This window comes from Zosterops lateralis (genome assembly GCF_965231275.1).
Source record: "Zosterops lateralis genome assembly, chromosome: 6".
NCBI classification, from domain to species: domain Eukaryota; kingdom Metazoa; phylum Chordata; class Aves; order Passeriformes; family Zosteropidae; genus Zosterops; species Zosterops lateralis.
In genome coordinates, this window is record NC_139761.1 from 54,567,769 (window position 1) to 54,582,503 (window position 14,735).

The window sequence follows — 14,735 nt, forward strand, 5'->3', positions numbered from 1 at the left end:
GTTTTTTCTCTGATTGAAAATCGAGCTTGAATATATATATATGCATACATACACATATATAGTAAAAAGATTATGAATTGTTCTTATCTCAGTTACAGTCTTTGAATTTTATATCTACTTGTGTAGCAGTCAGTTGCTTAGATCTTTTCTAACCTGCTTGCATGCTCAGTTTATATTTCTTAAGGAACATGGGATTGCTTGGTTTAAGCATTTGTCCTGAACTTCCACAGAACCACTACAATAAAAATGGAAAGCCCCCATTAAGGAAAACCTGTCTTGGAAGCAACAGATGGGCACAAAAACTGCTCCATCTGCTGAGAGTAGAGTTATATAGGGCAGGCAATAATCAAAGGTAACTGAAATGCTGCTATTTGGACCTGCAAGGGAAACTTCTATGCACCTTTTAGGAATTGTACTTAAGCACAAAATGCCACAAAAGGAAAATACAGCTTGACATTTTTAAGATGAATTGATTTTCATGTGAAAGGAGGAGCAATTTTACCCATCCTCAGCTGCAGAATCAGTATTCCAATATTTTGCAACTGTGCCATCTTGTGTTCTCCTGACTATCTTCTGCCATGCAGAGTTACAGAGAGGGTTGTTTATTGTTTCCTTCCTATATTTTTCTCCTTTGTAAGTGGAACAATTTTGTGTCTAGACAAGGAAAAAGATCAACAGCTGTCCACAAGTGAGAGGACCATGGAGTAGATTTCCAACCTTCCAGAATGCCCACTCTAAACTAAACTACTGAACTGCCTGGCATTGAGTGTTTTGTTGGGGATTTTTTTTTACTTTTAAACACCAATTGCCATTGGAAGAGCCACAGAAATGCTGAATGCCCCACTCCTACCAGGAGTTAACCACTCCTACCAGGAATTCCCCATGGCTGAACCTTTGTGTCCATGCACAGTCCCACTGCAGGCCGTGGGAGTCACTATGGCTGACAAACCTAAATTTCTAATTTCTGCAGGAATAAGGACTGCAAGAGGCCTGCCAGGATCATCCTGTCCCCAGATGCCATGCCAAGTACACCTTTTTCAATAAAGGTATTTCAATAACTTCCAGGTTACATTTTAAGGTGGAATTGGTCTACTTGCCTCTACTACTATGAGGCTTTCTGGCCTGATTTTGTGTTGGGAGAGAGAGGGAGGAAGAGTCATCTTTTTTTTAATGAAATGTTGGAAGTACATTTTATGAATATAATATATTATGTAATTTGCTGTGAAAAGTCAGCAATGCAATGACTATACAACTGTCCTTTTTCAGAAGATATAGGAGAACTCCTGTAGCAGCACACAAACACACTAATTTCTGAGGTCAGCAAAGGCACAAAGAAGATGCTGCAATCACAGCACGTGCCTCCATGACCTCATGTGTACATTGTGCAAACACACACACGTCACCTGCCTCGCTGATTTTATTTGAAAAGTAATAAAACCCCATCATTTCTCTGCTGTGCAAACCCTACCTGCAATAAAACATCTCAGCCACACAAAGAAAGGTGTGCAAAGCTGCAGGCAGAGCTCACATTTTGTGCAATGGCACTACAGGAGGCTGGGGGTTTGCTCTCACCTCCAAGGAGAACTCTTGGTGCTTGTTGGAGAGGTCTGTGCAGTGCAGACAGGGCAGGCTGGAGGAGGCACAGGGCTGCCCCTGCAGTGGCAGTGCCTCTACAGCAAAAATCTTTCTCCCTTTGCCCTGGGAACTGGCCATACTGCTTGCTTTTTTTTTTTTTTTTTTTTTTTTTTTTTTTTTTTTTTTTTTTTCCCAATGCCTTTTCAATGCTAAATAATCAAATCTACTTAATTCAATGTAAGCAACACCTGTTCTTCTCCTGACTCCCTTTTCCCAGGCAGTGATGCCCACACAGTGCCACAGGGGCTCATCCTGTGGGCCCCCACAGCACCTGTCTAGACACTGCAGGCTGTGCCCATGCAGAGCACTGCCCCACCTGGATGCAAGAATGAACTAAATTGGGAACTGCCTTTTCATAGAGTCTCATTTTTGCAGTGTTACAGCACATGAGTAGCTGCTTTTTTAAAAACAAGTCTGGGTAGTTTGATGCTCTTGCTTGTCCTGTAAACCCTCCTGCACGAATGCGCTTGAAAGGTGGGTTTCTCAGCAGTCTTCTTGCAAGCTGGGACAAGACCCAGTGGGCCTCTGCACCCTCAGGGATGCCAAATAATATTAGTTTCCTCCAAAGAAGGCTTCACAGTATTGTGGGGCCATCCTGGGTAGCCATGCTTCTATTTAGACCTCCACTCTCTCCCTGCAATGCCAATGCTACTCAGTTGCTCAGCCTCTGTTTGTTCCCTTTTAAACAAAACCCCACAGATACAGAGGCACTACACCATGTCAGCCCACAATATCTAGATTTATGTTCCAAAAACCTACGGAAAAGGGATAATTAGGTGGCAAAACAGCCAACGGGACCGCACAGAAATGAGATTTCGTTCACACACAGACAGCAAGGCTGAGCGTCACACAGCCATATCCTGTTTTCCTGGTAACCTGGAGCACACACACTCACTCACATTCTGGTGTGGGGCAGGCTGGGGATGGCAGAGCCCAGAAATCAGCAGGACACATTACACAGGGTCAGCAAGGGCTGGGAAATCTGCGCATGGATGAGGGTGGCCAAAGGGGAAACCTGGATGCCGTGCTTCAGCAGCAGAAATCCAAACTGATGCCTGGATTGACTCGGGGCTGGGGGTGGAGGAGGTGCTCCAGAGTGGTCTGGAGGACACTAAGGTGAAGCCCACCAGAGCCAGGATTGCCATGACACCATGGGAAGGCAAAGGGATTCCAGGGAAACCGGGAATGCCCATCAGTCAGGTGAGCGCTGAGAGATCCGCACCTGCTGCCAAATATTTCCTGCACCTCAAAGCTAATTCAGCCTGGCAAAGTGTGACATTTGGCAAAGCAGCACGCTGCCACGTGTTTGGTGCATGAATAGCTGAGATATGGTGCACTTTCACAGGGATGTGTCTCTGCCAGGAGCATTCCTCTGTTGTAAGGTTTCTGGGCTATGTCTCCAATCCCCATTGTGCAGGGTAAACACTCCTCGGATAACACCCCGGCCAGAGCCTATAAATGCTATGGTTTCCAGTGCTGGATTATAAAAAGAAAATGATAGCTTCTCTCTTCTCCAGGCTGCTGTATTTTACCAGGAATATGAACAAGAATGGTCTGTCCATATCACCTATTCAGGACAGTATTTGCCTTTCAGAAATTATCTTGGAAAAATTCTCAGGTTTGAGCTGAAAGAAGTTCTTTCAATTTATTTGTGATGCAGTAGAATCAGTGCTAGGCTACCGAGAAATGCTCTTGGTAAATACATGGTGATTAATGTCAGGGTTCAAGGCTTACTGGACTAAATGAAATATTACAGCCAGCTTCAGAAACTACCCTTGCAGGTATAGTAGGCAGACTAAAAATTAAAAGTAAATTAAAAACTTCATAAGGAAAAAAAACCCAATATGCAACATGCACACTTTCTGTGCAAGTCCTTAATTTTGTTTTGGTTAGGAAAAAGATCAGGTTTTAACTTAGAGTTCAAGCACTGAATTCTTGCCAAGTACACAATGCAATTTGGTACACCTGCTAAACTAGGTCAGCAGCGAGGCAGGCGCCAGAGCAAACCCTGCCTGCTTTCACAGAGGCCTCTCACTGCTGCAAATGGGGAAGGAGAGGACAAGAAAGGAAAATACAGTCCTGGGGTGAAAGGAATATTGCACAGAGCAGCAGTGAACACAGAGACACCGTGTGTATTCCATCAGACATGATGGAAGGCAAGCCCAGAGGGCGGGGAGCAAAGGAGAAAAGCTGCAGATCAGGAGTAAAGGAGCAAAGCTGAGGATCAGTGGGCACAAGGGCAATAAATACTTACTGATTCAGGATCCCTCTGCTGCTCAAGGAAAGCTGAAAATTCCACCAGCCTGAGCTTGGTCGTACCAATCGATCGGCCCTGCCACGCAGGGACTGAGGGAGCTGGAGCTGATGTGGGCTCAAAGCCTGGAAGAGAGGAAACATCTTTATGAAGAAGCTAACACTTCCTCAGTTTATATTTTCTCAATTAAATATAATTGGGAATTATGCATGTAGCCCTTGGATATTTATATTAATTTTTAGCAAGTAATTAATTCAGGATGAATTAAAATTGGAAAAACTCAGGCCAATATGTAGAAAAAGAGATGCCAGCCCAGCAATCTAATAATGGCAGAAAGAAAAGATCTACTACTTTGTTTCCTTGGGGCTGAAACTCGCTGTAGAATTTTTGTTTAAATTATATACTAGATTACAGAGATTTATAGAGATTTCACCCAGACCTACAGCTGCACCCTTCCTTGGAAACTGGTATGAAGACTCACAGGAGACATTACTGCCTTGGGAGTCAAGAGAGCTGGACTCCACTTCTGGCTCCTAATGTGCCACAGGTTACAAGTAAATCACCCCTCTTTTTGCCTATTTCTTCTGCCACTCTCAATTCCACTCTCCTGTTTAGAGTACAAGCTTTCCAACATGGGCACTGTCTCTTACTAGGTATTTGCACATTGGGTCTTGACTTCTTTTGGAGCTTTTAGGCATCATTATGCTACAGCTAATAATAAATAATTATTGTAGAGAGCTGAATCATACCCTAAAAAGAAAAAAAAAGGTCTTAAATTGATAATAAAGAGAGAATGACGTGATCTGGATAGAGAAGGGATGTTAACCACTCTCTCTAATTCACTTCAAGAGAAGGAATAAATGCTATCTCTTAGTCCTCATTGCAGAAAATTGGACAAGAAGGAAAAAGAACTGTAAAGGAAGAGGAAAAGGCAGCAGCTCAAAGGCAAAACTCATCTTGAGAGAGACACAGGGACAAGAAAGGCAGGGGAGAGGCACCAAAGGTACGAGAACAAATATGATCCTGAAATAGGCTGAGAAGCAGGGACAGGCCAGAGGCAGTGTGTGTCCATATCCCATAATGGGAATGTGGTACCTGACCTCAGTCTTCAAATTTAGGCAACGAAGGTGTGAGGCTTGTGCAAAACAGGGAATTACAAATGTCACTGGCTAGACAGGAATGGGAATTCTAATGAATGCAAAAACTCATGCACAAGTTTTGTCTGATGTAAAAATACTCCTATTCTGAGAGAAAACATGGAAGGGTAAAAGAGGACAATAGAAAATACCTGTCTCAGAAAATGATGTTATAAATTAGGGATGTCAAGAAAAAAGCATTCTCATGACTGCAGAAAAATAGCTTTAGTTCAAAGCATTAAATACCAGCAAGTTAGAAAATCATAAATTGGGTAAGAGTAAAAAACTTGCAGCACAAACAGAGTCAGAAGCATTGGGGTCATTTGGCAAGGGAGATGTAACATGAGAAATCATCCGCAAAGAAATAGTGACCTTCCCTGAAATGAGGCATGGAAGGAACCTGGGAAAAGTAGCAGGGAAGTAGCCATGGGAAGGGCTTGATCAATCTGAGCAATGGAATTCAGAATAAAATTAGGTAGTTATCAAAGTGGTACCAGGCAAAGCAGGACCTCCAGGAGGGGATGAGCTATAAACAACCTGATGCATAGAAAAGTTTGATACTTAAGACTAAACATATATGATTTTGGAAGGGTTTTAGGCTCAGTTTAAAATAAATTAAGGTGTATTCTTGGTATATAGCTATTCTAAAAGAAATCTTCATCCTACTACTCATTTTTTACAGTCATTCCTACAATATGGAATGCTGACTGGAAATCACACATCACAACTCCTTGCATATGCATTAGTGCTTCCCACCTAAAAAAACGCCAAACACAATGATTTTCCCTAAGATACAACCAAATAATAATAGGACACTGGGACTGGTGCTTCCTTTGGCTGGAGGGAACATGAGATCCTGAGTAGTGGCTCTGCCCAGGTCAGAAGTTAATACATCACATTCAGTACAAAATTCAAGCATTTTTAAGGCAGAGGATAAATGGGACAATTACCTGAAATGGGAGCTGTGACTGATGGCTGTATAGGATAGGCCTGCTGAACGAATGGCTTGACGCTGGAATAAAGAAGTACACAAAAATCACACACTGTGTCATCCACAGGAAATTCCATCAGACTCACACAGCATAGCAAAATAGGTGGCTGATGACCTTTACCCACAAACATATCTCTTCCCTGCAGAGCATATTTAACAGGCAGACAGCACAGAGGGAAGAGAGGGGATGAGAATTATACCCAGGGATGAGCACTGCTGGGTCTCCCAGAGGACACTGAATGACAAGAAAACAAAGGAGGGTGCCCATCTGGTTATTCAGCCTCAGTTTTGATATTTGGGATCCTTTGTAATTTTTTGAATGTGAGTTCACATCACTATAAAGACTCTTTCTTTCCCTAAAACTGTCTTTACCTCCTTTTTGGAAAATTTTTCAAGTTCTTGCTGTCCTGATCTCATAGAGTGCACAAACCACCCTTCATATTTGAGAAACATATTTGAATTTTCAGACTTACTCTTGTGAGGATCCAGGCTGCCCCGTTTGAATCATGCCCGGCCAAAACTGAAAGAGGAAAAACAAACAAACAGGCCCACAGTTGTTCTCTTTGTTGGAAGTAACTTTGGGTATTTTTGAACAAGCATGATTCCTTTTGCAAACTCAAGTCAAAGCATTAATCCGTTCATTCCGTCTCAGTTTTTGACTGAGCATTGTTAGGGAATACAAGGATTTTTTTGGGACTCAGCTAATGACTTACCCCAGGTGCCCCAGGAAATGTAGGACGGGGAATTCCTGGCAGGCCCAGCTTGTTGTGAATAGCAGTAGCTGAAACTATCTGAGCTGATGACATTGCTGCCATGTGCTGGAGTGCTTTGTCCTTTGCTGTCTGATCCTTTAATATGACAATTACACGGAGTCTTAAAACATTTGGCACAACAAACGACATTAAATAACTGCAGCTACAAGCACATAACTAAAAACTTAAAAAGCCACACAGAAAATGCAAAAATAGCAAACCATGCAGGAAAAAAAAAGAAAATACAGCACGGAGGCTAACACTCCAACTACCTCAAGGCAAAACCTCCTCTCAGACATGCATGGTAGACCTGAATTCTCACAGTCTGCTCTGCCAACACACAGGAAGCTCTGGGAGAGCAAACTACTGCCCACTTGTTTATCTGGGCAAATTCTGATTTTAAATCAGGCTGGGCTGAACAGGGCGTGCTCCTGAGGCTCAGCTCTGCCTTCAGGACAGGGAGCACTGAGATTTGAGCTCTATCATTTCCATCTAAGAGAAGCTTGCCTTTCGTGTTGCACCGTAAAATGAGAACACAGGACTGCGGCTGACTTGCAAACAGGGACAGAGTTTTCTTCATGCTTATGGGCTTTGAGACATTTTGGATTCAGCTTTATGACAAGCATTTCCAAAGTTAGGTCACAAACATGGAAATAACATTTTAAAAATTTCAGTTGTGGCATTTTACTGGTTTACAGTGTTCTCAAACAAAGCCATCAGCCATAAAATTCCTGCTTTTTTTCAAGCACACAGGAACAAGTTGGATTGTTATTGGTTACTTGTATTAGAGCAGCACTTGGAGTCCCAGCCACTGCCAGTGAGGTATGGCCACAGGACAGAAAGGGAGGGCCTCTTAATGCAACACAGTTAACCAGGGGGAATGTCTTAGGGAAAATGAATAAACACAGACTGTTACACGCTGGTAAAGCAGGGTTCCTCATCCAGAAGTACTGGATCAATAAGTACCAATATTTAGATGTGTCACTTAGAATGAAGGAACACAAGCAGTATTAGGCAAGGATGTTTTGGGGTTGTTTGTTTTTCTGGTTTTATTTTACAAGCAAAGTAGCAAGCATGCTGGCAAGAGATGCATGCTCTTATGTATGATATATGACTTTGCACATATGCTCCCTCTAAAGCTTGTATGTAGTAGTACTATAGGTGAGCAGTTTCTTCCTTTGAATAGCTCCTTTAGAAACAGCACAGGCTGAAAGTACAGGAAAAGCTAGCCAAAAAATTCTGCCAAGCACAGCTAAGGTACATAATACTTGGTTTAGTCAAAATACTTACCATGCTTGTTACCTGGATACAACAACAAACAGTTTATTAAAATGCTTGTGTAGAATAGCAGATTCTTAGCAAAATATGAACAAAATAGTAAAAGACAAAGGAAGAGCAGTTTGCTCAACATTAAATATCAGCTTTAAACAAATACATTATTTTCACCCAGGGTCTGATTCATTAAAAGGGGGAGAAAAAAAGAATTAAAAAAAAAAAAAACAAACCCAACAAAACCCTGGGGAGAAACAACCCCCAGCTCTCTGTGTGAAAGCTGTGGATACAGAAGGAGAGTGATTGTTGCTGAGTGTGTTTCCCTGAGCTGTGCAAGGAGCCCCTGTGGGACACAGCCTGGAGAGCAGCAGGTGGAGCAGGGCAGGAGCTGCTCCAGCATCATTCCCTCTGCACCCTGCAGGGTGTGAGCCTGAAGAACAGTCCTGTGCTCAGCTGCCTGAGCTGCTCTAACACCCTGTGCTGGGGGGGACACATCCCTCAGTGCAGGGACAAACTCAATCCTTTCTCAAAACTTGCAGCTTTGCAAAATAACCACAGCCAGTTCTCTGGTTAAGAGCTGAAGGTCAGCCCTGGCTCTCAGCCCTGCCTGCCCCAGCGTGGGAGGGTGTGCACAGGAGGTTTGTGCATGGCATGTTTCACTGGCTGCCTTTGGGTGTCTGCAGACCACCAGGCTGAAAAGATGCTTTGCTGGGTGCTAAGAAGTGGCAGAGTCCTCAGGTTCATGCAGCTCCCCAGACCCTTCTACACTCTCATACAGCAAGGAGGACCCTCCATTGTGAAAACATCAAAGTGAGATGTCCTGAAGCACTATGAAGACCTAGCCCTACCAGATTTCTCTGTTTCACTCTTCTTTTGTAAGTGGAGCTGGCTTGGAAATGCCAAACCACGAGAGTCTCATACAGCCTGCTAAATCCTACCAAAAACTAACATTCAGGGGATCCGTACACTGTGTGTGAAATAAATGATACAAGAGACACATGCCTCTGGGTCCTCCAAAACCAGTGTGTGAGTGCTGCTTTTGTGACTGCCTTGTTCTCCAGATATGCTGGGGCACTACAGGCTCCTCTCCTGCACTGCCTTCTGCCTGCCACTGGCCATCCTGTGCCACCACATGAAGATACAGATAGTGCCTGTGCCCCTGCCAGGGTGCCAAACTCTTCTGGATCCACTATTAGATGGAACTAAACTAAGGGAGAATTTAAAAGTAAAAGCTTTGTCAGGGCTATTAAAGTCCTTTCCTGGGAGTTGCATGAGGTAGGTTATATGCCTATGAAATTGTTCATCTTGCCTTGCTTTATCCCTCTAAAAAGTCTCTGGCCAATTCCCTGCTAATATTAGTGCAGCTCCAGGAGAAACTGGAGCATTTCTTTCTGCCTTGTGAGGCAGTGAAACCAATTAAAGTGCATTACTTTCTGTAATGTTACTGCCATCCAAGGACTAGAATAGGAGCCTGGACACTCAGCAACAGTTACAGCAGGCAAATCCCACCCCTAACAGATAAACTAGGAAAAATTTTTGAAGATTTACACTTCCTTCAAAATCTTCTGGGGAGCTCTTAGTCACTATTACAGTGAATCTGATGATCCTGAATTTTAGGGACATTCACAGGGATTTTTGGAGGGAGAAAACATCTTTTCTTTTGTGACACAAAATGCAATGCGCCTTCCTTCTTGCCAATTGCTGCTTTTCACCCTAGAATGATCTGTGTTTTGTGGGGCCATTCATCTCATCCTCTTTGCCTGATTACATTTTCAGGAGGATAGGGAGAAAGGAAAAAACCTTTTAGAATGACAGCTCAGAAAGGCAATCCTTGCAATAGGGCTAGTTTTGAGCTGTTTCAACAACCCCCACAGAGCTTCCCACTGGTGACAAAATCATTTCTGGGACATCAGGCCAATACACTCCAATGGGAAGTTTCATCTTTTGTAGGCTTAGGAATCTTTACACAGTGGGAAGGTCAGCTTTTCTCAAAGCAACTTTACGTTTAAACATGACAGAAATCAAATTCAAAGTCAGATACAGATACTTATGAGTTTCTGAGTTGCATTGGCAAAAGAGCACCTTCAGCTCCAGGTACTTTGGGAGAGTTACAAGGTGGTTGCCTGTGCCTGTAAAATCAAGCAGACTTCATGGTCTTCAAAAATAAATGGGATAACCACATTTTAAAGCTGTTTATTTAGACTGCAATATCAGCTTGTCTGGCACTTAAAAACAAGTATATGTTGGTTTTTTTTCATGCTGTAATAGAGAGCACTCATAACCAGGAGGGAATGAGGCTCTACCTATCACTGCGAGGCAGCCGCTTCTGGGATGAAACTTGGTAACTGATTAATAACACACAATGGTATTACATCACAGTTTAGGCAGCAAGAGAAGTAATATATCCAATTAAAACGGCAGGGGTAATTTACACAGGCAGATTACAGTAATTACCCAGGTTGGAATTTGGCCAGGACAAATGGGTTAACACCCCTACTCTAAAACAGGAACGTTGTGGGATTTTTAATGACTGCAAATAGTTAAGATTTTGATTTCCTATCTTTCTGTCCAAGACAGAAGGGGTTTGGTTTTGCTCTCACTGGTGCTGGTTTGTAAAGCTGAAATAATTTCTTTCAGCTCAATGTGGTTTACACTGATGTAGTAGAATAAAAGTTTGGCCCAGCGTGCTGCGGTCCCGTGAGGTTCAGCAGAGGCTTGGGGGGACAGCATCTCCTACTGAATCATTAAATCCTGCTGGAGCTTAAGGTATTCCTTGGATAGGTCCCATCTGGTCCTGACCTGGTTTGACCCTACTTAATTGATGAGCTCAGATGAGATTGCTGCTGCCCAGGAATGACACTGGAGTGAGCAACAGGCTGCACTCACACCCCTGCCTTCCCCTCCTCTTATAAAAGTCTTCTGCACTGTGACACATAGTTAGCAATGAATGTTACCAGGGTGGATTTATGGTACAGTCAGTGGAAAACTGGTCTAGTTCCACTAAATCCCTAAAATATCATCTCTGTAGTGGAGATCAAGATGTGTCTCATGTTTTAGCTTCTGGCTGCTTCTGGCTGCAGTTGTACATACTTTGTTTTTGGAAGATGTAAGCTCTAAGCATCTAATGCAAGGAGAATACAACTTTTAATGAACCAGGCCCTTGAGGTTTGCTTTTCACAATTTGTTTTGGAATGCAAAATACATAGTTAAATTAGATAATAATAATTCCCCAGTATCATCCAATTATAGATCTTAATATCTATAGAAGCCCCACATGAAACTAGAGTTCTACATGACAAGCACAAAAGGATTTGTGCTTGACTTTCTTTTAATCCAACATAAACAGAAGAATAATTCAATCAACCAGTTCAAACAAGTTCTTAAACAAAAAATAAAAACTGTTATCCTAGATTGATAAATGGGGCTTTGAATACCATGTTATCTATGACTTTGGGAGGAAAAAAATATCTAAGACAGATATTTCCTTTTACAGAGGAAAAGTAAGCACAACAAAACAGTATTAATCAAGAAGCCATAAAACCTGTACCAATACTTAAAATGCAAAACTTTTCATGTAAGAAAAAAGAAAAAGACATAAGAAACAACAAGTTGCTCACAAAATGGATGTTACAGTAACACTAGCATAAAATAGCTTCCTAATAAGCAATTTTGCAGATGTTATTTCTGCTCAGATCTCGTATTGATTCAAATAACCTTTACAATAATTAGCTGTAGCTCAAAAAAGATAAACAAATCATGACAATATACAATTGTTCTGGACAAAAGATAGAGAGCACTTCAGTGTTTCTAGCCCTGATCTCCAATTTGCTTATTATTAGAGAAGACAGGAGTAAATACAAAAGCTGGCTATTTCAGCCAGGCAATAGCTAATGCCAAGAAGAGAATGCGCATTCAAAGCTGTCCCAACTTGCTGCCTAATGAGTAGCAATTAATCCATCTTATTGTATTTCAAAATGCTGAAGACTCCATTCACATCAAAGGGAATTTTTCAAGGCTTTTATCATTGTTCATTTCAAAAAGTATAGAGCTATCTTTAGCATTTTATAATTGACAACAATATTTTCTTTCTATCCCTAAATGCGGAATGTAGAATAATGGATTTAAAAACATGTAATAGATGTGAACTGTAGGCATTTTAATGTGGGCTTTTTTGTCTCTAATTAATCTTGCACTATGAAAAAAATCTGATGTGAAAGCCTAAGATAGATGTACATCCTGCTGTGAACACCTTTACTCTCTGTTTATGTACAACTTCTAATCCATCTTTTGTCCTGAATGGACAGAGGTGACTTTGGCTCCCTGTCACTGCAAAGGTGGGAAAGGCTGTGACCTGACCTGACACCATGGACTGGTGTATTTGACACAGAAACACAACACTGGAGTGTAAAAACTCCGCTTTGCCTCCTCCAGCCTCTGTGTGAGAGGAAATGCCATGAAGAGGAGCTGCCTTTCAGATCTGTCTCCAAGGACAACTTTATCTCAGCCTCTCTTCCCGTTTTCATGAGATTACATTTCTTTAACTTCAGGAAGATTTTAATAACCTCAATACATTAAGATTAAAATCTCTGAAATAGATGTGTTTTCCTGCTGCAAAGAGAATTAAAATGCACGACATCCCTGGAAGGGCTGAGGGGACATTCTTTTTACTGGTGGTCTTGACAGGCAGCAATAGCATTTATGGGTGAAACTTCACTCCCTTGCAGGCTAAGGATCCATCCATCTACAGTGACTGCAGCCATTTCTCATTGAAGAAAAGGGACTTTGCTGGACCAAGCAGACTTGATGGCATGCAGGTGAGTTTTCTGCCTCTTAGGAAAGCTTTCAGTGCCGTGTGTGTAGGTAGCTCTGAGATCCTTCTATCCTTGTGGACTTTTGCAGAAAATTAACACAAGAAGCTTTGCCCAAATCCTCTCCTCTCCATGAGCAGGTTTCAGACCAAGGCAGGACAGTAAGATCTCTTGGTACAAAATAAATTCAGCAGCTACTTGGGGGAAAGGGGTTATTTCTATAAACACTGTGTCAAACTAAGAGGCCAGAGCTGGGACCATGGGACAGATTGGATTAAACACATCTCAAAAGAAAATTGACACCAGATGCGTATGGGAATTTTTTTTTTAGAGTAGTAACTGCTTCCCTGGATGCCACCAATCACAGGTTTTACAAGTGGCAGCTCACTGTTAAAAGGGTGAGTTGGCCTGGGTGGGAAGCATAGAATCATAGAATGGTTTGGGTTGGAAGGGACCTTAAAAATCATCTAGTTCCAAGCCCACAGCTAGTGGGACTGTTTTAAAAGTTCACCTGCCGCTAGACCAGGTTGCTCCAAACACCATCCAGCCTGGCCCTGAACACTGCCAGGACTAAGGCACCCACAGCTTCTCTGGGCAACCTCTTCCAGAGCCTCACCATCCTCACAGTAATTTTTTTTCTCCTAATATCTAATCTAAACCTATTCTCTTTTAGTTTGAAGCCATTCCTCCTTGCCCTGTCAGTATGTGTTTGTGTAAAAAAATCACAGGTGTAGAAAACTCTGCATTTTATCTTCTCCTTGGTCACCCCTTCACCAGGGAATGCAGACAGCACTCATTCTGGGACAGCAATAGATTGAGATCTTTCTGAGGATATTGATGGGGCTGTTCAGGCTGCTGCCAAAATTGGTCAACGTTGAAACAATGAGCACTCAGAGGTGCTGGAATGTATCCACCTTGTCTTTGCACCAGTGATGTCCTTCTCAGGCAGCTCTTGAAGTCCTCTGTAAACTGCTTTGACAAGGGGGAGTTGGACTAAATGATCTCCAGAGGCCCCTTTCAACTCCATGCAGTCCATGTCTCTGGGTGATCCTGGATGACAGTGGGCCATACAGATGGTTCAACACAGGAATAATAGGAAAAACAGGCAGTAGCACTAACAAAGTGTCTGGAGAAGCAAAGCTCTATCTTGGGTTCAAAACCAGCAGCTTCTACCATCTCCAGGGAGCAATTGCAGCAGGCAAGAGGAATGAGAGCTCTCTTCTTCATAAGGCATCTCCCTTATGGCACCATTTTCCATCAGAGTTTCACCTCATCCATGTGGGCAGGAAAAGGCCTGTGAGAGGCTGTCCCTTCTCCAGCAGGAACCAGTGCTGGGGCAGGTGACATGCCACGGCTCCTGCTTCACTGAGGCCACCACAGGCAAGGAAAAGAAGAGGGAGGTGGAGAGACCCTGGCTCCTTCACCCTTCTTGGGCACTCCTGAGGCTGGGGGCTGTGCAGGAGGAACTGGGGCAGTGCCAGGGCTCCTGAGGGAGCTCATCCCATGGGCAGCACAGGGACTCAGGAGCAAGGACAAGCAGCTTGGGACCCATCAGCCAGCAAGACCCACTGGGGGAGAGTCCACTGAGGGAGCAGCTTCTGCCAACAAGGCCAGGGGCCAGCAAAGCTCTGTCACCTGTGTGCCTTCTGTCCCCACCGTGGTGTGGCAGAGAGGTGAAGCAAACACCCCTGCAGAGTGTCCTGGAGCTGGGGAATCTTCCTGAGGCCATCAGTTCCTAGCAGTGAAATGGCAGCTGCTCCACTGCCCAGTCAGCGCTGGGGGAGCTGCAGCCCACGGGCAGGTGGGAAAGGGCAGCAAGGTATGAAGCCCTTACAAAATATTTTGTTGTCCAAGTAGATCTTCCCTTCTTCAGGCGACTCCTCAAAA

General features: G+C 43.2%; 1 protein-coding gene across 6 annotated transcripts in view; it reads right to left on the reverse strand.

Moving 5' to 3' along the window:
- TEAD1 (TEA domain transcription factor 1) overlaps positions 1 to 14,735 on the reverse strand; it is a 153,244-nt gene that overhangs the window by 22,876 nt on the left and 115,633 nt on the right. For 3 of the 6 annotated variants that reach the window (XM_083863392.1, XM_083863395.1, XM_083863394.1), the window contains 5 exons: positions 8,059 to 8,070; positions 6,730 to 6,864; positions 6,490 to 6,536; positions 5,976 to 6,037; positions 3,890 to 4,014 (listed from right to left, as the gene is read on the reverse strand). In XM_083863392.1, the coding sequence (XP_083719518.1) occupies positions 3,890 to 4,014; positions 5,976 to 6,037; positions 6,490 to 6,536; positions 6,730 to 6,864; positions 8,059 to 8,070 (381 nt within the window). The remainder of the gene's footprint in view (positions 1 to 3,889; positions 4,015 to 5,975; positions 6,038 to 6,489; positions 6,537 to 6,729; positions 6,865 to 8,058; positions 8,071 to 14,735) is intronic. The other 3 variants (XM_083863393.1, XM_083863396.1, XM_083863397.1) reach the window with 1 other exon arrangement.